At 38.8% G+C, this 25,025-nt stretch overlaps 2 protein-coding genes across 7 annotated transcripts in view; one reads left to right on the top strand and one right to left on the bottom strand.

The window, feature by feature from the left end:
- Window positions 1-1,072: 1,072 nt before the first annotated feature.
- NHLRC3 (NHL repeat containing 3) lies at window positions 1,073-15,531 on the bottom strand. Of its 6 annotated transcripts, none has more exons than XM_007117017.3 (9): window positions 15,244-15,531; window positions 14,872-15,030; window positions 14,420-14,567; window positions 11,865-12,065; window positions 11,007-11,098; window positions 8,417-8,529; window positions 7,614-7,823; window positions 1,860-1,900; window positions 1,073-1,584 (listed from the first exon to the last, which is right to left on the bottom strand). In XM_007117017.3, the coding sequence occupies exons 1-9, from the start codon at window positions 15,325-15,327 to the stop codon at window positions 1,502-1,504; spliced, it is 1,131 nt and encodes a 376-aa protein (XP_007117079.2). In that variant the 5' UTR covers window positions 15,328-15,531; the 3' UTR covers window positions 1,073-1,501. The 6 variants fall into 6 exon arrangements, with proteins under 6 accessions (XP_007117079.2, XP_028353366.1, XP_028353368.1 ...); XM_028497565.1 differs by lacking the exon at window positions 14,420-14,567 and adding an exon at window positions 13,690-13,861; XM_028497567.1 differs by lacking the exons at window positions 1,860-1,900; window positions 14,420-14,567 and adding an exon at window positions 13,690-13,861.
- Window positions 15,532-15,924: 393 nt separating this feature from the next.
- PROSER1 (proline and serine rich 1) overlaps window positions 15,925-25,025 on the top strand; it is a 28,096-nt gene continuing 18,995 nt past the window's right edge. The window contains exons 1-5 of the mRNA XM_028497687.2: window positions 15,925-16,165; window positions 16,561-16,692; window positions 19,736-19,801; window positions 22,130-22,198; window positions 24,216-24,310. Of these exons, the coding sequence (XP_028353488.1) occupies window positions 16,648-16,692; window positions 19,736-19,801; window positions 22,130-22,198; window positions 24,216-24,310 (275 nt within the window). The 5' untranslated portion in view covers window positions 15,925-16,165; window positions 16,561-16,647. The remainder of the gene's footprint in view (window positions 16,166-16,560; window positions 16,693-19,735; window positions 19,802-22,129; window positions 22,199-24,215; window positions 24,311-25,025) is intronic.

Here is a 25,025-nt window from a genome sequence, read left to right as displayed (position 1 = left end):
GAAGAGTGGCCCCCACTCACCGCAACTAGAGAAAGCCTGGGCAGCAACGAAGACCCAGTGAAGCCAAAAATAAATAAATAAATTTATTAGAAAAAAATCCATGCAATAAAAAATGGGAAAAAAGTTTTTGTTTCCTAAAAACAAATCTATTTCCTTTTATCAGATGAAAATTACATATCCATATTTCCTTCTCTGCTATGGCTAAAAGAAAACTCAGAATTAACTTAATGCTTAATTGCTGTACCTGTTATTAATCCAGGTTTTGAATAAATGTACTTTTCTCCCCTCGTACAATTTTTTGACATTATTTTAATGTATTTAAAATATTTTATTATGAAGAAACTCAAAATTCCTTTTGGAGATGGGCAGAACATAATGAAGTGTAGATAAATGGAACTCTTCTGCCCTCTTTGTTTCAAGAATAAAATTCCCAAGCAAGAAATTATGAACAAGTAAGGTTTTTTCCTAATAATAAACATTAAAAAACTATAATTTTCATTAATCAACATATTGTATACATCAATGCCAAAAGCCATTTTATATAACTAAGTAATTATTTTAAATAAAATTCCAAGATGGAAATTCCTTGGTGGTCTAGTGGCTGAGACTTAGCACTTTCACTGCAGTGGCCCGGGATCAGTCCCTGATTGGGGAGTTAAGATACTGCAAGCCATGTGGCGTGGCCCAAAAAAAAGAAGAAAAAAAAAAAATCCCAGAGATTGAAAAAACTACTTAAATATTAAAATTGCCAAAACTAATAGCAAACATCATATTAATTAGTGAAGTACTAACATTTCCATTAAAATCAGAAATAAGGATATTCCATATCATGACTAGCATTCAACATTGTTTTGCACAGTGTATCTAATGCAATAAAATTTTAAAAATCAAACAAGCAATAAAAATATTGAAGATGTATACTTATCTTTATTTTCAGAGTGGTATACCTAGCATATGTGAGTATCTATAATAGCTAATTAAAATTAGTAAGAGTTTATAAAGGTGAGTAGATATATGTAAAAAGAGTTGATACTTTTTCTCTATACCATCAAAAACTAATTAGAAATGGGGGAATAAAATCCTACTATAGTAGCTACAATTAACAAATACATAGGATAAATCTGACATAGGAATCAAAATGTGTGTCAAAATGTACAGGATGTATATTTTTTTTAAAAAACGCCAATACAATCTTATTAAAGGACATAAGACATAAAAGCAGAGTGAATTATTTTCTTGGATACAGACTCTTAAAACCATAAAAAATATCCATCCATCCCAAATTAATACAGGTTAATTCAATATTGAATTTCTTAGGAATAATTTAATCTGCAAGAAAATATCCAACTAACAGTGGCTTAAGTAACTCAAACATTTAATTATCTCACATAAAAAGAAGTGTGCAGAAAGGAACTACAAGGCCAGTTCAGTGATTCTTGAATCATAAAAACCCAGGCTCCTTCTAGCTTTCTGTCTTCCTTAAGAATGTTGGTTTGTTGCTTCATAGTTCCAAGAAGGCTGCTGCAACTCCGGGCATCACATTCAAGTTCAATTCAAGGGAGAAGATGGTGGTGCCAAATATACCTTTTTTAAAAATCAAAAAACCAAATGATTTTCCACAAGTGCCAGGACCGCATTGGCCAGACCGTATCACATCACATGGCTAACTCTAGATGCTGTTTAGCTGAGAAAGCAAGCACCAGTCTCTAAGGTGGTGGAAGGTAAGGGAGGAGGTTGGGAATGGGTGTTTATTTAGCCAATCAAGTGTTCATATGTACTGCATATTCTAATCAGAATCTCTTTTTTCCATTCAAACTGTTCTGTCTCCCCATGTAGAATGTAAATTCCAGAAAATTTACCTTGCTCATCACTGTATTCCTGGTACCTGGAATGTAGGTACCTGTTGGATGGATAAATAGCTTCAATGCAAAGCGAAAAACCTGTCTTTAAAAAATGACCATTTCTAAATGACAGATAACTTAGGTTTTTACAACTATACCTTCAGTTTTCAATACCGCGACTAAATACAGAATCATACGATAGGGAAGGTCATCTGGCCTCACCATGTTCCCAGTGTAAGAATCTGCCCAAAGGTGGCACGGCTGCCCATCTGTGGCTTAAATACTGCAAGTGAATCTCTTAAGGTTTGGTGAGTGCTTCCTGTGTGTCAGAGAATGGGTGTAATGCTCTACATGCATGATCTTATTTGTATTCACAAGAATCCTATGAGGAAAATACTATTATTTCCATTTCACGAACGAGAAAAATGAAGCAGAGAATCTCAAAACAATACAGAAAGTTAAGTGGCAGGGCCTGGATCAGAACCCAGGTCGACCTAACTCCAGGTTTCAAGTTCTGAACCACTGAGCTTTACCACTCCCAGCATTAACACAATCCATTCCACTGGAAGGTTTTTTTACTGGGCTGGGCCAACTGGCCACTCTGTTATTTCTGCTCATTGTCTTAATTCTAGAGGAAAGCTCACTCTACTACTACATGATCACCCTGTCAGGGTCTCAGAATTATTTCCAAACACCGTGTTATTTTGGTCACCTGCTTTGGGATTAGTCTATTTGTGGCATTCTCCCTTAAAATGCTGCATCCCAAAGGAAACTTCAAGATCTCAGCTCTGCTTACCAGGATCACAGACCATCCTACCTATAAACTTGCCATTATATTTACATCGATGTTACCTGAGATTGCAACAAGTTTTTCTTAACATGGCTGTAATATTTTTGGTCAACAAACTTTCTAAATCTTTTTCAGACAATTTGTTGCCAAATCAGCTTTTTTCCATGACTCTTTCAATGTATATAATTTACATTTAGCCATGGTTAAGTTGCAGTTAATTCTTTTGATACAGTTGTTCTGAACTATTTGGGCATAATGCCCTTTACACACATACTTAAACACACACACACACACACACACACACACACACACACACACACACACCCCCCACAAAGAAAATAACTGGATAAATTTTTTAAATTAGTGTTGATTAAAAACAAATGTATACATAATTAGTTCCTAAATCCCTTTAGTTAAGTAAAAATTAGTATTTAAACACAGTAAACATGAAAACATTAAAATATTCCTGTACATATACTATGAAGAAAAATGTTATAAAAATTTGGTGATTGTGACCATTGTAATACATAAAAGTCCTATGGGAAAAAAGTTTGCATAACACATTATAGTAATCAATTCTGGTAAAGAATAAATCTGAGATATGCACCATGCTACTAACATTTTCTTTCTTGAGAATGAAGTGGCTGAAAACTGAGGCAAGTTTAGGATATGAACCTGTTGTGACACAGACAATTTGATCTACCTTTTAAAAGATTTTATTCAAAAGACTCAACCTACCTAAAACATGCTCGTTTCAAAGCATGCTTGTTTCATGAATGACATGGTGTCTTTTCTTTACAAATTGCATTGAAGCAGAATTAAATCATGACAATGTCATTTCATTGTTTACAATGGAAGAAACAAAAGTTTCAAAGAGTGCTGTTTTTCATTGTTCAAATTCCACTCAGTTCTTATATACAAAGAGTATCTACATGTCATTAAATGTTCAGAGGATTAATTTACTTAATAAACTCAGGGATTCTATGGGTAAGTGTGTGGTAGAGAAATGACTTGGTCTCTTTGTAAATAATCCATTTTGCTCATCTGTAAAAGAGTCAGCAGCCACAGAGCAAAATTGTTAAAACAACAACAAAAAGCTAGTAGGGAGAAAAGGAATAATTCCCTGCTAACACAAATACATTCTCTATTGCACTAAATACACCTTTCAGGTTACAGTTTTAAATGTTTAAAAAGGGTTATTCACTTCTGGCTGTCAGTTTGAACTACTGAAAAGAGTCCACCTTTTTTCTTAAACATGGCAATGTCCAATGAAAACAGTAGAAAGTTCCAACAACCCTTGGAAAATATGTCACCTATAAACCAATTTCCTCAAGATGTAAGCAAACTGAAGAAAAAGAGGAAAAATTAAGTGTGGTTAACACTATAGCCTCAGATTTTAAGCGAAGTATAAAGAAAGTCAACAGATGTCCACATTTGAGTCCAAGAAACACTTATCATAAGCTGGACTCTGCTGCCCTCTTTTGTATCATGAATGTAACACAAGTACCAAAGGGCACTTCCAGAAAGAGCCTGAAAAGTAAGGGGGGTTTGTGTGGCTTGTTTTCCCAACTAGATAGTGAACTGCTAGGGCAGGAGATGCTTGCCTAATTGTCTTCATACATTTGTTGTTTTGTACATTTTTGTTGTATAAATACATGTGATTTATTCCGACTTTTTAAAAGACTTCATTGATTCTGATTTACTTTGGTGCGTCTGAGGAGCAAAAATCTGAGTTTCCAGTTTTATTTACTTATTTTTACATCTTTACGGAGTATAATCGCTTTACAGTGGTGTGTTAGTTTCTGCTGTAAAACAGTGAGTCAGTTATACATATACATATAACCCCATATCTCTTCCCCCTTGCGTCTCCCTTCCTCCCAACCCTCTAGGTGGTCACAAAGCACCAAGCTGATCTCCCTGTGCTATGCGGCTGCTTCCCACTAGCTAGCTATTTTACTTTTCGTAGTGTATGTATGTCCATGCCACTCTCTTTGTCCCACCTTACCCTTCCCCCTCCCCGTGTCCTCAAGGCCATTCTCTACGTCTGCATCTTTATTCTGTCCTTGGATGGTCCTTGAGTCTGTCATAGAGTGAACTAAGTCACAAAGAGTTCTGTTCCAATGTTGGCTATCCAATCTATCCTGCTTTAAAATCCAATGTTTTAAAACCAACGAAGGCAAAACAAAAGTTAGGCCTTGATTGCTTTTAGCTTAACAACAGCCACATTGCTTGAAGTTGTCTTTTAATCTGTTACATGACCTGAGCACAAAGTATAGAGGTCTCCTACGCTTATCGTCACACTGCATACATGGTTTCTTTGATGGGCAAATATTCCATTTTAAAAACCCAATGTTGTAGTGGAGGTTAAGAAAGATACCTATAGCCTTTGGTTTTCTAACTTAGAACACCCTACCCCTTTCCCCCCAGAATAAATCTAGAAAGTAGAGGTGTAAAGAGATTCCATTTCGAATGCAAAAATATAGAGTTAGCTAGTTATCACTATCATTTGTACCCACCCACCATCTTAAACACCTTAAGGGGGCTTCCCTGGTGGCACAGTGGTAGGGAATCCGCCTACCAAAACAGGGGACACGGGTTCGAGCCCTGGTCCGGGAAGATCCCACAAGCCGCGGAGCAACTAAGCACGTGCGCCACAACTGCTGAGCCTGCGCTCTAGAGCCCGCGTGCCACAGCTGCTGAGGCCTGTGCGCCTACAGCCCATGCTCCGCAACGAGAGGCCACCGCAGAAAGGGGTCCGAGTAGCCCCCGCTTGCCGCAACTAGAGAAAGTCCACGCACAGCAACGAAGACCCAATGGAGCGCCCCCCCGCAAAAAAGCCACATTAAGTCTTCTAAGCAACCTCTGGGAATATTTACACACTTCAGCCCTCACTTCAACTGTGAATGAAGAGAATATACTCTCAACCTGTGATTGATTTCATGATTGTTGAAATCCTTCAGTGGAATAAGAAATTATAGACTGCTTTTATAACAATAAAATCAAACTTTAATTGGAAAATCAGACAATATTGCATTCTTTCCAAAACTTTTATTTTTTAATAGAAAATACAACACACTTCTCATTCAATTAATTCAACCAATTAATCCAAAGGAAAAAAGTGAGATACCATGATTACAAGTATGCTAATAAAATAAACACTTTTAGCAGGACACATGGAAACAATACTTTCAGCAAGTTGTATAAAAATCTGGTATAAAATAAAGTAAAATACAACATTTTTGAAATGACAAAATCTAACCTATATTCTTTCAAAGAGACATTTGCACTTCTTGTCCTGGCTTGGAAACAAAACCAATAAAAACTCAAATTACTTCCTTTCATCCAAGTCGATTTGGCTAAACTGCATAACGTTTGTGAGGATACGTTGTGGAAAAAAAGCAATAAATGCAAAATTAAGGCAAAACTGATAGCTGGTATCAGGTAAATAGCACATTTAGTAGGACCCTTGCTAATAAGATGACTTTAATGCACTTGGAGCTACAGATTTCAAAGGGCACATTTGTACCTATTGCACATCTGATCCTCACAGCCTTCCTGAGGGAGGAAAGGCAATGATGTTCCCATTTCACTGAAGAGAAAACTAAGGCAACTCACTTAGATCACACAGCTTGACCAGTGGCCCAAACACACATCAATGGCCTTGGAACACAGGAGAGAGTTTCCTGTTGGTAGATTTACCTTCCTAACTGCATCAAGATATGACAAAAGTGTAAGTTCCTCGAGGTCTGGAAAACAGACGCCAGTCCTAACAGGTAATGAGGACAGTCAGCTCAAGATTTCTCACTTGCCGTACAATTTACAGTAAAACACTGAGATAAAGACGGAGGCTGATACGAGAAAAGGCAAAGAATGATCTGAAAGGTTGTAATATGGCAAGGTTCCTTCCAAACCTAGAATGAACTAGAACAAACTGAACAAATGGTCTTAATTGGGAGGCCAATATTCAAAGGGGTAAAAAAGAGACATAGAAATAGAAAGGTAGGAAATTCTTCATCTTAATAGCTCCAAGTGTTTGGCTCCCATAAATAATTCTAAAACTTCCTTGAGGTAGACAAATGTTAGAAATGGACAGAGTTCATGTAAAAAAAAAGACGGAAGGAAGGAAGGAAGGAAGGAAGGAAGGAAGGAAGGAAGGAAGGAAGGAAGGTGCCGGCACTGAGAGGAACTATTTTTAAAGCTACCTTGAAAAACCAATCCAGTTATTTGTAAAAACCCCTTTCAATAAAGTGCTTAGACGCTAGCCAGTTTATTCCTACACTTAAAGGATGAAACTACGTATCCTACAGCTAAAGGACCAAAGCCAGTTGGGCCTGTAAAATAAAGTCTACCAAAGTTCACAGCAAGCTTGCACTTTTCTTAACATCTGTACCTGGACGTCGTTCTCTCCTCCTCAGTTTTTCAAGTCAGAGCTCAAACGGACTCCCCTGCAAAGTCTCCATGATTCAGACATAACACCCCTCCTTCTGAAAGTCCTACTTCCCTGGTGCGTTGCTGTTGCCGTGTTTTGTGGACTACAAGCTCCTCAAAGGCACACAGACAACCCTGCCTCCTCATTCCTGAATCTTCAGGACCTGGCACTCTGCGCGTTCTCGTTAATCAAGACCCCATCTGACCCCATCTCTCAAGCAGTTCATTTTTTACTAAGTGAATAAAGTGAAGGTTTGTGTTGTTTATGTGAAATTCAATAAATTATCCTGCAAACCCATTTTTATTCCTGTGTTTTCCCCCGCCAGGGAGAATGAGTCTATAGGGCAAATTACTGGGTTACCACCTTAGTCCCGCTTTCCCATCCCATTTTTCATTAGAGTTACGTTTCTTTCATTAAAGTATCCTTATGCACTCATGTGTGAAACGAAGTCACAAGAATGGCCCAGAGAATCTGAACTTCCACTTGAAAGACCTTCAGGGAAAGAAACAGTTACGAACCGAATGAAGAGAAATAGCTATTCACAGGGACGTACTTTTGTACTTGTTTTGCTCCAATTTCTGCTACATAGATGGCTCCAGTCTTCCCACTGATGTCTAAGAGATGAGGCAAGACCTGATCCGCCAGCTGGACCGTGCTGATCACCGAACAGTCGCCAATGCTTCCTACCGGGGGCGCGGCCACGACTAAGAGCCGGCTCAGATTCAGCTGGGCTACGATCAAGTACTTCCCGTCGGGAGTCAATCTAAGGAGGAAGACATGTCACATAATCAACCAGGGCAAAGTTAACATAAATGTTTATTTTTTCAAGATGTGTAGTCCCTACAGTGCTACACAACAGTAAGGACCTGCTTGCTGAAGGGTTCTTCTAAGGGGGCTTGAAAATTGATCTGATTCTGCTTCGCAGGGAACAAGAGATTTGTGATGACAGACTTAACCAGAGATTAGTTTACGTTTTTAAAATTAACAATATTGGAATATTACACAGAGATGAAACTAATGGAGAATCGGTGTCAGGCTGGGTCTGAAACTATAGACTCAAGATTTTTATTTTCATTCTCTGTTTAAAAATAAACTGCATCTCAAGGGCAGAGGATGTAGGAAGGTCCAGCCTTTATTATCTCTGATACTTGGATCCCCCAGCGTGCTGAGAGTTTAACCATATTCACACTGCCTGGGATTTGAAATATGATTACATGTTCTCTGAAAACTTCTTTCCTTCTCCTTTTTCCCTGATTAAAATTAACAGTAAATGTTTTAAACTTTCAGCTAGCTCTTCAGAGAAACTTAACGTAAACCAAATCAAACAAGCATTTTAAAACAAAAAGAAACGATTACCTGACTGCAGAAGGTCCCTCTTCGGAGAAACAATTATTCCAAGCTCCTAGCCACTCCCCCGTGTCTTTATCAAACACCTGAATTCTTTTATTGCCTCGGTCCGCCACCCACACCTGGGAACCCAAAGAAAGAAAACAGAAGAGGGGGAGAGAATGAATGTTTATTTTCATTAGTTTCATAAACACTCCCATTGAGGACTTAGAGGATCTCAAAGAAGATAATATTAAAAACCCCATTTTCAGATAAGAAACTCAAATGCAGAAAGGTTAAATACTTTGTTTTAAGCAGAGCTAACAATAAGCGAGAGAGCCATGCATGGCCATCCGTCTTAACCCGAAGCCGAGAATGCTCTACTATACGAAACATCTGGCTAACTAAAAAGCTGGAGTACTCCACAATAATGCAGAGGATCAGGAGACACCGAGAAGCGACAGCATTCATTCATTCCCTCCTCTAACCGCTGTCACTGAGTCCTGTTGACTTGTTGGCTCCTGGGCCAGCTAACAAGACAAAGACATAGAAAAGCAGCCCTGCTCTTTAGGACCCCAGGCCAGCGGGAAGCCAGCTGTTCACTCGTATCGCATCATTAAACCTCTACTTGCTATTTACCAGGGTATGTCCAAAGTGCCAAACCGAAGTGCCAAACTAAAGAGGAAGCTTGGGAGATTTTAGTGACATATAAAGCATGATAATGGGCTAACAGTAGGTTTAACTTAGGTTTGCTATAGGCTGCCATGAGTTCTTAAGGAAACTGTCGTTATAGACAGGAAGGCAGGTTGGGCCTACATGACATTTCGCACACCGTATGTGATGTATACAACCTGCAGCGTATGTACAGGATGGGCCAAACATGCTGAGCTCTACTTCCCCCTTTCGAGGATCCCCAGAGTTCTTGGATTCGTGGATTCAGGACTACTTATTCAGGGTAACCCTGACTAAATCTTTGTCAATGTGTGTGAGTTTTGGTAGCCACTGAATTCATCTCTAGTCAGAAACAAATAAAGACTCAGTGTATCACTTTAGAAAGGCTGTTGATCCCTAAGTAAGGTTATTTCTTAGATCTTTCCCTGATCTATGATTCTTTACTAAAGAGGAGTTTCCTTAAGGATTTTGGAATTACTGTCTGAGATAAATGACCAAGGAGGAAATACAGTTTAGAGCCTTGGACTGAATGACGCTATAGGTTGTTAGCATTATCTTTCCTACTCAACAGATTTTTATTATGAGAAACCTGGTTTAAGAAACAACAAGCCTAACTCTGGAATTAATAAACTTTTCACACAGGGTTGAGACGATGATTAAATGAGTTAATCATGTTAAATGCCACAATAGTAGTGCTGCTGTTGTTACAAAAACACAAGGGTCCAGAAACGAACACGCCCGGTTTTCATCACTTGGTGATGCTAGAGGATCCCCATCCAGTGACCTCCAAGGACATTCCTCACCATGGTGAACTGACCTGGGTCTAGGTCTTGCCGACTCAGAAACCTGACCTTGTTCTTATCCCATGAGGGGAGTGGCTAATCAGGTTCAGGAGGGTAACGTGCAAAACCAGAATTCCAATTTTCCAGTTCCCAATTTACAGACAAAGTTCCTATGTTCAGTTATCTTCCTATCTACAATGGGAAATACTCGAAGATGTTATCATCAAAACGTTCTCTCTCTGTTAATATAGGAAGCCAAGTCATAATCAGAAGGTTGCTTGCTGAGCACAGAATCAGAAGTGGAAATGAACGAAATTTCTAATGGCGTGAAGCCAAGATAGTCTGATGCATCCACTGCGCACCAAGGCATTCAGTCATTTAACAAATATGTGAGCTGACTGCTACGTCATCTTACTTAGTAGGTCAGTGCCTGCTGCTAGGCACCAACACAGAAAGCAGAAGGGATGCAGTCCCAGCCCTCGTACTGCCTACACTCTCATTAGGGGAGGCGATTTAACCGTCATCTTACAGTGATAGTTACTATAATGGGGAAGTAAGGGCTACTACAGGAAAACAGGCGGAGAAACTAATATAAAACATTTTGGGTGGGTTTGGTTACAGGAAGGTGACTCCCCAGAAGAGACACGTATGCTTAAAGGTGTGTAAAAGCAAAAGAGGTGGTAGTGGACAGACAGAGGTGGGAAAAAAAGAAATTGAAATGTGTTAGTTAAAGCTCTCTGTTCCTCAGACAGAGGGGAGCTGGGTCATCTGGAGAACCAGAGCCTGCCTGGTCACTCCTTTTTTCAAGCTTCCAAGATTAACCTCTTCCATCTCCCTTTTGACCAACACGTTCTCAACACAACTCTTTTTTTTTCAGGTAACTTCCCTTATATCCTGTTCCATTATTTGCTTCTTCTATCCTTTCAGTGACAGAGGTGATCTATTTTGTTCATTTCTAAATATTTGGGGAACTTCATTATAGGACCCAAACATTTATAAGAGAGTATGTGGATATACCCAGAGGAACTGCCCAGACATACCCAGATACACACATCCACTAACATACACACGTATCCAAATGTCTAGACAGCCCCGTGTGCCCGCATATCCATGCTCTGCACCACTCCCGTATATGCAGACAGTCCACAGCGACGCTGTATATTTACCCGACCATCAGAATCAACTGTAACACTGTGAGGAATGCTGAACTTAGCAGGCCCTGTCCCATTTTCTCCATGTAGCCAAAGGATCATGAAACCTATAAATGGTACACATATATGGTCAGAACAACATACAGAATACCTTATGCATTTACATTAGTTACATTTTATGTCATAAGTTACAAACTATTCAGTTATACCCCCAGCTGATTATGTTTTCCTGGCTTTCTGTTTATACATCCATTTGACTATAATCTGTATGCTTAAAAAAAGTCTTTCCCTGTTTCAAGCAATTAATCTGCTTCTTTAATGACTGTTTCCACCTGAATTTTTCATAACTCAAAACCACTGTTTAGGGTTCATGTCAACCTCATCCTGAAACTGCTTCCTCTTATAAGCAACCTGTTATTTGGTATTACCATTCCTCTGAGCTTAAAAATTATGTTTCTACAGGCCGTCTTATTTAATTCCCCTGTACTGAGTTGAAGGTGTCCCTCTCCCCAGCCCCACCAGAAAAAGACATGTCCAAGTCTCAATCTCCAGAGCTGTGAATGTGACCTTAATTGTATCTGCAAAGGCCCTATTTCCAATAAGTTAGGAATACTGAGATGAGGTGATTCTGGAATCAGAGCAGACCCCGAATCCAATGGCTAGTGCCCTTATAAGGGAAAGGAGGGGAGATTTGAGACAAAGAGACACACAGAGAAGAAGGAAATGTGAAGACAGAGGCAAAGACTGAAGTTATACTGAGTATCAGACAAATTAAATCCAACTTATTAAGTAACATTCTTATACTGGGTTGGCCAAAAAGTTCCTTCAGTTTTAAAGTATTGCAATAATACCATACAAAACTAAGCCACGTACCTTGGGACAATTTGATCAACCTGTTATTCAATCCTCCATCTCCATCCACAATGTAAATATCCCCTGTGTCTTCCACATATAATTCTGCAGGGTTATCAAACTGCAGGGGATTTAAACCAGTGCCTTTTTTGCCTGGGGTACCCAAAACTTGAACAAGATCACCAAAGGAACTGTATTTTTTAATAGTATGACCGTAGAGTCCTATAAAGATAAACATGCACATTTCAAAAATATAACCATTGTACAAACATTCACATTTTTCAAGTAAGCTGAGAGCAAAAATTTAACAGAATTAAATAGCAGTAAAAAGTTAAAAGGCTCATATAATTAAATGTTATATTTGACAAGCAATAGCGCTTCATTAGTTACAGCCAAATCTGTTCATGAATTAAAACCTCAGGTACTCCAAATAAGATTCTAAATCCAAATAAAGAAAACTGGAAAAAAAAAAAAAATTGACTCCTTAAACAGAAGGCTCATGATGTAAAAGTACTGGTAGACCATTTTCTTTTTTTAATCTTATGACCTTGAATAAGCATTACTTGTATAAGAAAATTAAGAAGGATCTGGAAAACGAACAACTCATATTTGAAAACTGTTATTCCAGTCATTCACGGGCAGATCTCCAATTTCAGTGGGTGACTGAAAAAGTTCTTTATAATACAAACTTCTGTTTATTTGTTTATAAAAGTCATTTATATCTATTCCTGTGTTAATTTTTTTAAGTTTTTTTTTTGGCGGTACCGTTGGTTTATAACAATACTGACTTTTTTAAGCTACATTTTCTCCTAGTGGAAACAAATACAAAATTCAACCCATTAGCTCTTCTTTCCTAAGAAAGGACTAGATCTTTCCAAATCACCAGTATCTTATCTTCTCACACTGAAACTTCTTTGCGTTAAAATTATCTTACAAGCGGAAGTATAAAGTGGAATATTAACAAATAGGGAAAAACTATAAAGCAGTTAACAGCGCCCAACTTGAAAGCATACCAAGACCAACTAACTGGTAGGCATTCAAATGATAAATCGGAAACAATGGGCTCTCTGGAAATAAAGTGACTCAGCTTGCATTACAATCGACCTTGACAACTGTGTTTATTATTATACTTGTTTTGGAGACTTGAGCGAAAGTCTGTAGCAATAATAAGAGAACAAAACATTAAAGAAGGCAAACTACAAAGTCTCTAAGGAATTGGAAAAGAAACAGAATACCAGTAAATAATTTTTTTTTAATGGCTATGATATGCAGCCATGTTTTTACTGAAGAGAATTTATTCTTCGAAATATAGGAAGGAATAGAAAAACCGTCTTCAGATCTGTGTGTGGAAAAACAACCTATAATGGAAAGAATGAAGAGATCACGTGTGATCTTTTTATTTCTGGGAACCAGTGAAGTATTTTATAAAAAAGGATCACATGAATGGAACGAATTAATGAACTCAGAGATAACTTAGATTCTGGGGGGTTAACCAAAATCTTACCATCCAAAATACAGCTTTAAATAAATGGGTCACGGGGCTGAGGCTCAGAAATCTTTTGGGTTCTGAGAACAGATGTGGTAAAGGCACTTCTTACAAAAACTGAGACCTCTTTAATTCCAAAACGGTATCTGAATTAGCCAGAAGTGGGGAAACAGAAGGACCTTCAAGCCATGAACATAACTGGAACAAGTAAGACTAGAAATATTTTAAGATCTCTTTCCTTCCTGAGATCCTAAGATAATACCAGGTTATCTCTTATACCATCTTGTCTTAAGCCACAAGCACAAGCAAACAGTTATCTCTGAAAACTTATCTCACAGTTTTAAGTTCAACTGTGCTTACTTTGTTTTGCAGCACATTCTACTAAAAATATTCGACAGAAGGCAGGTTTCAGACGTGCTGAAGTCAGGGGGATTTCAGAAACATTAACACCAGCAGTTTCTGCAGATCTTCTACTCTGGGCAAGAAAGCAGTTCTGGTCTCTCAGCATCTCACTCTCTCTCTTTTGTTTCACCTGGAATAATTGTTTTTTTCGCTTTTTAAAGCATGTGGTTCAATAGCAAGAATTGAAGTCAAAGATTTTTCATTGTATCGTCACATGAGATCTGTTTAAAACTATTAGGCATTTAGCCTATTATAACTTCTGCTATCAGCATAATTTCCTTTGAAAGAGAAGTGGTCAAGGAAAACTAAAGGCAAGAACTCCATTCATTAGCTTTTAGAGATCGCCATTCTATCTTGCTTCACAGAAGAAATTTAGAATTATCTGATCTAGGAAGAGCAACTGATATTTTAAAAGGCAAAAGCCCTGTGACAACTTGAAGGAAAGATCATATAATTATAGCCTCCTTGTTAAATGTCTTGATTCTACAGAAGTATAATATAAAGATTTAGAAACAAGCGATTTCACGAATCATTAAAGGAATTACAATACAAATTTAAAATAAAAAAAATAAATAAATAAAGGAATTACAATTAGATTCGGCCACTCTGATTTTAAAATGCACAAGCAAGAACATGGGCAAAGATGTTATTTCTAGCAAGATAATTTAATAGGTATTACTACACATACCACTTCCTACATCCGTGATCCAGACGGATTGTTCATGTGGTGTACTGGCTGCAAATATACCATGAGGTGTGTCAACTGTATAATTCCAGGCTCGTAGGAAATATCCATCCTCTGTGAACACTAATACCTTTGGGATGTTATCCCCTCTCTGAAGGTATACAAAAATAACTGCTTATTAGATAGGATCACTTTTTAGGAAGCAATCTTTATTTTGGCAGAGAGAAACAAAAATTGTAGGTTAACCGAGGAATTTAGTAACGTTTAAAAAACCATCTACAAAACCTTACAGTATTAACCTCTACCGCGTTCAAAACCAAAGTATTAACTTTAACTCAAAAAACGAATTCCACAATTGGCGTAATACAAACGTATACAGTTACTGAGTTCGGTGAGACAGGAAAACTGTTTTCTTTGTATTCATAACTTAAAAAAAAAATCCCAATTTTACTTACTTGGGCTACGTAAACCAATCCGTTGAGGGAGTCAACTGCAACACAAAATGTTGCTCCAGTAAAGTATTCTGAATACTTAGGCCAATCCACATCCAGCTGGTAAAGGGCTTCCTCAGCTCTCCAGGAAGTTTTAAAAGCAAAGTGAAGAGGTAACGGGAGCTGGGAAAGAAGAGAAAACAAGAAAAATGGCGATGTACCATATTACACACGTTTTAACGCTAAGAAACAGGCAACGCGTCGGCGGTTCGGCCCCCGGTGCAGGTTCTGAGATGAACTAGTGAGAGAACCAGCGCCACCTCCATCCCAACCAAGACCGTCTCCCCACAGTGCTATCCACACACCCGACAGCCATTTCCTCACCATCCAACTCACCCGAGAGGCACAAAATCGAGAATGCAAAACCAGAAACGCAAGAAAGAAGCCAGCGCCGGCTACGCAGACCCAGAATCTCGTCATGACTAGACAGGAATCCTGGCGAGGGAGAAAGATAGGCAGGCGGTTGGGGGCCGCCCGGACAGCCTCAGGTCCACGCGGTTCGTCGCTGCACTGAGCTCCTAGCTCCAATGCGCCTGGGAGAGAGCCAGAAGGCGGCAAAGACTAGGGCGAAAGAAAATCAGAACTGGGGTTCCGGATTCCCAGCGCGTTCCCGCCGCCTGCCTCCCCCCTGCCCCCATCCCCATGTCACGTGCCCCGGGTTTACCCCGTGACCACACTTCGGACGGTCCACGCTGTGGACCGCTCCAGTCCGCCAACATCGGGGCGCCCGTAGATATGCCTTAACCACTCGACGTTCATTCTTTTAAATTCAGACTTAACAACCAATAATTAGCACAATCAAACCTTAGAATTAAGGTTTGATTAATAACTTTCAGGCTCTGGGAAAGACTTCAACTTCATCCAATTCCGAGACATCCAGGCATCCGCTATGGACACCTACATTCCCACACCAGGACCCCTCCATAGGCTCTCCGCGAAGAGTGGCTTCAGCTGGCGGCGCAGAGTTGAGTTTACGCTGGCGCGACGGGCTCAGTTGAAGGCCCCCACGAGCCGGGGGAAGCTCTGGGGGAAACCAGGAAGGGCTCTTGGCGCCGTTGGCGCTGCGGTCCTCGGGAGTCCCCCTACCTGAGACCGTGCCCCCTTCGCCCGGCTCCCGGTGCTCGCCGGCGGCCGGTCAGCTCCCGGAAGCGGTGGCAGCTGGTAACAAAGAGCTGCCAGGCCCCTGCTGCCCGGGCTACGGGACCCAGGAGTCCGGCGGAGCTGCTGGGAGTGAGCGCGAGGCGGGCCATGAGGCCAGGTTCGCGGCGGTGAGGGGCGGCCGGCGGCGGCCGAGGTGCAAGTGCGGGCCGGGAAGCCGGTGCTTCCCTCCTCGCCGCCCGTGGGATTCGGGGCGCGGGTGCCTCTGCTCTCCGGGCCGCTCCACTCGGGAAGGCGGCTTCCGGACCTTCCCCCGGCGGCGCCTGCCTTTGAGCTGCGGGGACCGACGCTCTGCCTCCGGCTACCGAACCTCGGGTTTCTCTTCCCCGAGGGGGTCCTGAAGCTTTGTGTAAAGAAGCTGGGGAAGCCTGACGGGTTTTGTTTTTAATAAAAAGTTTTTATAAGTCTCCATTTTTAGAAATTTTTGCAGAGCTTGAAGTACTCTACCTCTTCGCATCCTTTCTCCTGCTCCTTGAGTCTTTTTTTTCTTCTCAGCTGTAAACGTTTTTGCTGTCGGAGCGGACCAGGGATGAACGTTTTGTAATTGAAACTGTAACTCTTCTTGTCGAGATAGTAGTCAAGATGGACAAAAAGTCCTTTGAAACGGTGCTGGATGAAATTAGAAAGGTAATTGCACTTAATTCCTTAAATCTGTGAGCTACGAATTCTCGTGATTTATTCTCTTTGAGGGACTGCGTGCAGATTGTGTAAAATACGGGTTTAAGGATTGCAAAACTGGTTGGAATTTTAACGTATAGAGTAGGAGTTTATATTTTGATATACTTCACGATACAAATAGAAATTATGTTAACGCTAAACTTCTTGAGAATCTGTGCGGTGTTGCGGATATTATATAAAGAGCCCCTGGTTCCGAAACCCGCTACAAATCTTTAATAGCTCTGTAGTTTCGGATAAGTGATTTTAATATTTCTGAACCGATTTCCTCATTTTCAGTAACGTAAGAGTGAGTGAAAACTAGAGATAATAGCGTAGGGAGTTAGTTTCTTTAACCGTAGTTATTATTACAGTTTTTTTAAATCTGAGTATAAGCGGACTATATTTGTTGCCTGTGCCGGACAAAATTAGTGTCCTAGTAAGTGTGGCATTAAGTTTAAAGTCATTCTTAGGAATGGGCTTCAAACACTCGCATTTCAAAACTTTTTTCTCCTGCTTTCAAGTTTTTGCTTCATTTTGAGGCTATTGTGCATAGCCTACCTCCCAGAATGAAACTGACAGCAAAAAATTTGGCATGTACCCTTGAGCCTAACACTATTTCAAGCGCAAAAAGTAAAGAGTTTACAAAGTTAAACCTGGAAGGACTGATTAACCATTCTTATGCTAATACAGGGTCCTTTGCTTAGAATTTCCGGGCAATTATCTTCCATTTGCATATCTTTAAGACCCTTGATTGACGCGAAAAGATTTGTTACCTTGTGCTCTGGTGATTAATATTTATTTCAGCTTACGAAGTTATTAATAAAATTGCTTGTGGACATGCTGTTTTTCTTCATTCTCTGTAAAGCAAAATGTTGTTTTCCTTCATCCTTTTTAAAGCTCTTTTTTCTTCGTCAGATTTGCGTGTTAGGTTCAATTTACATTTGTAAGGATATTGAGTGTTCTTTTTTGAATGAAATTTATGCTTTTGCAAACCCAATTTGTCCAATGAAAATTTGCAATAAAACATTAGCTTGCTAATTATATACTTAGAATTTGCCACAATTTGTCCATGAGCTGATGTTAAACTACGGTTTATGAGAAAATAATTTGTTCGGGTAGACCAGTTGATTTCTACTTTTGGAAGCTATAGAGTGTCGGTTTGCATATTCTCTCCCTTCTGAACTCTGGGACGATGACATAGTAATTACTAATGAGGGGAATAGGAAATTTTCCAGAGATTAAAATCAAATACATAGCAACTTAAGTCCTTTATTTCTGGTCTGAAATCAAAATACATCTTTTGCTGTCTATGCCAAATAATTAGATACATCACCGTAGTATTAGGCTATTAAAATGGGATGAATATATAAGCATATCTAAGTGTGTGAGTTACTGTTGGCTTTTTAAAAATTGCTCTCAGACTTTGTAAATGTAAGTCAGGTTAAACCAGGTAGTATCTTCCTGAATGTCACCGTTACATCTGTAGGTAATCCTGTCTGTCGCTACTGTCATTTAAAACAAAGCCATGTAAGAAGACACTAGAAAGAGAAATAGGAGGGGAGAAGAAAGGAGGGGAAAAGCAGTATTTAATTTGCTTTTTAAGAAGGGGGTAATAATAATAATAGTCTTTTATTATTGAGCACTTAACTGAGTGTGTCTATTCTGAGCACTTTCTCCATGCGTTATTTGATTAGATCCTGCTAACAATGCTCATTTCACAGAGGGCAAATCTAGTATCTGTGAGGTTAACTAGCCAGCTCAAAGTGACCCACCTGGTGAGGGAGGAGGCCACTGCTCAAAGTTGGGTAGTCTGACTCCTGGGTGCCGTGGTGGTGGTGTTGTGCCTGGGGATACAGCTGGGCCTCTCCGGTGCTGATCAAAGAATTAAGACATGACTTGGCATCAACACAATCCAGGATTTGGGCCAGAAACTCGCTTTTGATTGTGTCCAATAATGGCAATAATACTCTAAAACTCCCGAGAGTACATTATCCAGAGTACCATTCCCTCCCCTTCTTCAGTGAAAATTCAGCTACTGAGCTCCCTGGATGTGTTTCTCTGTTGACTGGTCATAGTATTTTCTCCTAGCAGAACGATGCGTGTGAAAAGTACAAATATGATTGTTTTGCAGTGAATGCAAAGGGATTAGTTGATTTTTCTTTTTATGGAGTGTAACTGACCTACAACACTGACCCGCGTTTCTGTATACTAGAAAATGACCACTACAATATGTCTGGTTACCATCTGTCACCATATAAAGGAGATTAGTGGATTTTTCATGAGTAGTTGTTACCAAATTTTGATAGTCTGGTGTTTCCATCTGTAAGCTTAGCATATAGTTGCAAGGAGATCATACATGATTTCTTTCGGCTCTAGATAGTACTGGGTCAAGGCCATCGACGTCCCTCTGAACTTCCCTATTATGTGTCACATCTACTCTTGACTGTTTTAATCCTCACAGTAACTGAGGTGGGTAGTGATTGGTGAGGAGGCTCTCAGGGCAATTAAAATACCTTTCAGAGGCCGCACTGCCAGTTAGTGTCAGGCGCACAGATTGGCTCCTGGGTTCACATCCCTGTAGAAATACTGAGAGCCTGGACTAGGCCGTGTCTTATCCATGTTTCTCTATCACTTAGCACATATAGGTGTGCGATAAATAATTATCTGATGAATGAGTAATGGGTAGTACGTTTAACCTTAAAAATGACGGCTTGTTGAATTTTGGATGCTTTAAAACTGCAGTTACTTTTCCAGGAATACTTAATTTCTATTAATGTCGAATCATATCTCTTACAATTCTGTTCCCTTCCTTTGTAGGAGTGAGTAGGGAGGCCCAGGGGCTTTTCCGGCTGTCTCAGTGTATCCCTTACAGCATGGAACTTGGGAAGGTAGAATGTCACATCACCATGGTGACGTTATCAGCCTCCTGTGCCAGGGCTGTTTGAGTTGCTTAGGCAGTTTTGATATATGCATATGATTACATATATTCATTCTGTTTTTCTATGTTTTTTAGGCTGTTTTGACAGAGTACAAATTAAAAGCAATTGAATATGTGCATGGATATTTCTCCAGTGAACAGGTATTCCTTTATTTGTTTAAGCAATAGCATTTTTTTTTCTTTTTTTTTTTTTTTTCACACTGACGTTCTGATTAGTGTCTTTATTTACCTGCTGGTCAAGTTCAGAATTGCTTTTACTTTGTTGCTGTGTTTATTCAGGAACTTCAGAAGCTTTCAGTTTTAGCAGAAAACTTTACATGATTTAGAGTTGGGGTATTTTATGAACATACCCACTTTCACCACGATATCATATGCTAACATGATTTTAAAATGCAGTGTCTGAAGAAAGCAGTTCAAAGTGTTTATATTCTGGGCACAGTATCATATGTTGTAAACTTCTAATGGTAAACATACCCAAAATTGTACAGTATTTATAAGTCCATAATTGCAAAATTCACTACATTTTATAAAACGAACAAATGGTGATATATGTTCTTACGTGAAGCCACTAAGTAAAAATTTTAGAAGATAAGAAAAAAATAGTGTCTAATAAGTAGTTTCTGTAACTGCCAGAAGACTAATATTTTCAGTGTGGTAGTTTGGTTGGGACTTTCACCCAACTTTAGGGGGAGTTTGCCGATTTTGAAAAACAGGTTTGCATGTATATACACACACATGTGCAGAGAAATCTGGATTTCCAAGAGATACTTGGAAAATACTTGATAGAGAAATAGACCAGAAATGGAAATGTACATCTGGAGAACAGAAAAGGTTGGGAACGTGAATAGGGTAAACAGTGGATGAATCTATAGATTGAGTTAGTAAATGCTCCAACTTTTCATCTGTTTCTCAAGACTTTCAAAACTTGAATAATTTTAAGGCTGTAGTTCGGCCTGCTAAATTCCTCAAAGCTACTTTGTGACTTGCACGTGTTGCTGTCTATTTAATGAGGGTTTTTCAGCCATCCCATTACTCTTCAAAATCGCCTTATGCTTTTTTTAAAATTTAAATGTTTCGGAGAAAGATTTATAATTTCACAGAGCTGATAGCTTTTCTTTCCTTCTCTTGTGTTTCTGTGTATATATGTGAAATTTTGTAGAAAACTTCCTATTGTGGAAATTTAATGACTTTGCTAAAAATTTAATTACTTTGCTAAAGTCATTAAAAATTTTATCAAGCTACTTTCTAAGTGTGACCTTCTAAGCTTATTATATTATTATATTATAATATAATCATGCATGATAATTTATAACGTTTTATGGTTGGTAAAGTCCCAGGTAGCATTTACTGTATATAGTAAAAAACATTATTCTCATAAAAGTAAGGGCATACATACACTCTTAGAAGACTGTATAGGAAGTACCCACAATACTTGTTTGCTCTTTATGTATCTCTCATTAAGGAGTGAAAAGTATTTTTACTCTTCTTCACAGAGCACACCAGTTCCTAACATTAACCTCGCTTTGTGGGATAATTGAAGCCTTAACACGTTTTTAGGAGCTCACAGTAAAATAATTCATTAACCCAGATTTTATTACCCTCTCATCTTGAGTCTTTTTTTCCCCTTTTGGGGTATCCTTGGAGGCAGTGAACCCAGGTGGTGGTGACCACGCAGAGACTTCGGTGTTGTGATCGTGGTGTCTGCTCACCTCTTCCTGGCTGTTGCACAGTATCTCCCTCATTCACTTGAACTTCGCTGGTGGTAGTGGGAGAGAGCCTGGCTGGCTGCGCTCTCAAAATGACTTACCATTTAGAAGCTGCTGGCGTGATTCAGGATGATTCTTACATTTTTAGGGACTAGATCTGTGGTCTGAGTAAGAGTAGTATGCCCTCCAGATGTGAGTTAAAGAGTAGAAGTTAGTGGACCTACACTAAACCGCACCACTGAACACCCTTTTGTGATTGATTAAAACTGTTATTCTCCGCTAAATGTTTTGAAACTTTCCATTCATACTATATCTTTATATTCCTACGTGACTTTTTATCTCCATCTAGTACTTTTCCAGCTTTCCTTTTCTTCAGGTACCTTCTTCTTCCTGTACCTTATACTTTCCTTTATTCTAGACCAATGCTGTCCAAGACTTTCTGTGATGGTGGAAATGCTCTCTCTCTCTCTGCAGTAACCATCATGGTAGCTACCAGCTTCATATGGCTGTTGAGCCCTTAAAATGTGGCTTGTGCCAGTAAGGAACTGAGTTTTTGATTTGATTTGATTTCAGTTGATTTAAATTTCAGTAGCCGCACTTGGCTAGTCCATCAGCGCAATCTGAACTCTGATGTCATTCTTGTGCCTCATCGCCGGGGCCCAGGCGGCACACTTTGAATAGTAATTCAAAGTACTAAAGTACGTCTTGGAGAAATGTTTGCAAACACGTTGTCGTTAGAGCTAAATTAGTTCTTTGCTTTCAGGTGGTTGATTTACTGAGATATTTCTCCTGGGCTGAGCCTCAGTTAAAGGCAATGAAAGCATTACAGCATGTAAGTAATTTATTTTTCCTTAGAATGTAGAATTTAAGTATTTTGAATTCTCCCCTAGTTTTCTCTAATTCATCTCAAGTTGTAATTTGTTTGCATTAGATACACTAAATTTTGTTATACTTTGATTATTCAAAATAACTATGTTAAAAAATTAAAACTTGTAAGTTTAAATCGTATGTACTGTACTATTAAATTGTACAGGGTCCTGATTGGCAGATTGGAGTAGAAAATATTTATAGGCAAGCAAAACATAGGATTTGAATTCTTAAGTATTTTTATTTACTTTTATTTTTGTATATCTTCACCCTCTTGTATTTAGTCTTAGAAGAATAGTCAGACTGGTTTATACTTACATTTTTTAGACCAACACTGTCCAAATTAACTTTCAGCGATGATGGAAATGTTTTATATCGGCTCTATCCACTATGGTAACCACTGGCTACATGTGGCTTTTGTGCACTTAAAACATGTCATCTGTCTGAGGAAGGGTATTTTTAAGGTATTTTTAAATTTCAGTTTAAACAGGCACACGTGTCTAGTGGTGACTTACTATATGGATAGCACAGCTCTAGAGCCTAGATAAACAGAGGCACCAAAGTCGAACAGGATCTGGCGGTATAGGAAGATTTTCCTGGGAGGATCAGGCATTGATAGCTTTAAGGAAATCTACAATCCTTAGCTTCCTAAACTAATTTGCCTTAGAAAGTGCTGGGTCTGTTGGTGCTTCTTCTCTTTAACAATTGCTTTTTTTCTGCTTTACCCGGAAAAAAAAAAAAAAAAAAAAAAGGTCTCACCCATCAGCTGGGGGTGAAAATCTTTCTCTAAGGTTCAAAGAGACAATGCACTATCCTGAGAGGGAGAGCAAAACAGAGCTTCTGTAAGAAATACTGATGGGGACCTTGCCTTATTTTATCAGGACAACAAACAGAAAACAAACTGATAACAAACCTTGCCTTATTTTATCAGAACAGCAGACTCATGACAAAGCTCTTAGGCTGGCTTGCCTATCCACCTACTTTAGAATTAAAAATCAGAGGTGAGAAGGCTGCACAGGCACGCCATAGTGTACTTATAGACAAAGTAAGTCTGATTTGACTGTTTTCCTACTGAAGACTGACTGACAGGTTCTGTTATGGACATTTTCATAAAGTAAATGAACTAGATCAGTAGTTCCAAGGTTTCCAGAAATTTGTAATAAACTTACCTATAAGGAAATCTATCTTTTGCAGATACGTAAAACTTCCGGTAAAATTTTTAGATGTCAATTTAAAAACATGCAGTGGGGTATATGGTTTTACCAGTTATTTTGGTGGTACAGGAGTTAAAGTCTTTGAAAACCACTTTTGTTGATCAGTTGATTCTAAATGGTCTCCTTATCTTGACTTTGCTTTTGAATTTCCTGCACTGTTAACATACATTTATAAATTGACCTGCTTTTCAAAGATATAGGTATCCCAGGCAAATAAATTATGTAACAGTCCACACAACCTTGGATTGTCACAGTGCACGTTAACAAGGCCCTTAAGAAAGTTCAGTAAAGAAACCTGTTTAACCCATCTTTCCTCTAATGTGATTGGAGTACCTTTCTTTAATAACACTATTCGGTGCCATGGACTTCACTAGGAAGTTCTGATTGTGGCGTACCTAGCACTCTAACTGAGGAATAGAATTTTTTTGTAACTTCTCGAGCAGTGTATCTCCCATGTTTGTAAATATCCATTTTTATATAGCCTTTCTGAGGAAAGTAGAACATGTAAATTTTTTTTCCATAGATGAACATATTGAGAAATGTGGATAAGAAGGAGCACATAGGAGAACTTAGCTCTTCAATTAAAGTAGTTACATTGAAAAGCCTAATTTTAATTCACACAGTTGTTAGGACTTACTTTTGATTAAGCAGTTTTCATCTCAAATATTTATATTAAGAACATTTAATTATATCCCCCCCCAAAAGGCAATTTCTTGCATGAAAATTTCTCACGTTGAAAAAATTTCTCATTATTTTTTATATTAATAGAAAATGGTGGCTGTTCACCCAGCAGAAGTGGTCAATATACTCAACTGTTTCACCTTCAGTAAAGACAAACTAGTTGCTCTTGAACTGTTAGCTTCGTAAGTACTTCTTTTTACTTCATTGGAGAAAAATTTGGGAGACACTTTTTAACTCATTAGGGTATGTTAATGTGTCAGAATTATATTAGTAAATGGGACTCTAATAAAATCTATGCAAGCATAGAGCTGAATTCTTATATCTAACTATCTAGTGTGCTTATTACACATGGTTATAACTTATAAAATAGTGGGGCTTATCGGGTTTAATTATTTCAGTTTGTCTGCGTTTCGGTGACTTGCTTTGCATTCCCACTCTGAATAACGTGAAAGGCTTGGTGATAAAGCCAGAGGACTTATAGTTAGATGGGTTCTTCCACGTTCTGACAGCGTGTATTTTTTTGACTTAATATATACTTACTCTTTCTGGATCTTATTTTCCTCAATTGTGAAAATAAGGATCTCATCTACTTAGTAGGGATGTGAACTTTAAATACTGTAAGATGTGTGAAAGCACCCAGCATGACATTTGAGAAAAGACTGTGATGAATGTAAGAGAAAAGGAACCTACTCTCCTATAATGTAAGAGTCTAGAAGTTGCTGTTTATTTACAGCATATGCATTTTTAAGTCCCTTATATATTTGTAAATGACCACAAAAAGCACAAAATTAAAATGAAGCATAAGGTTAAACTTCATTTTTAGATCAACCATGATTTTTAAGCATTTAGCACATGGGTTTGTTTTATTGCCAGTAGCTCTCCTGACACTTATTGAGA

Source organism: Physeter macrocephalus, chromosome 13, assembly GCF_002837175.3.
Source record: "Physeter macrocephalus isolate SW-GA chromosome 13, ASM283717v5, whole genome shotgun sequence".
Taxonomy (NCBI): domain Eukaryota; kingdom Metazoa; phylum Chordata; class Mammalia; order Artiodactyla; family Physeteridae; genus Physeter; species Physeter macrocephalus.
This window is presented reverse-complemented; position numbering and strand designations above follow the sequence as displayed.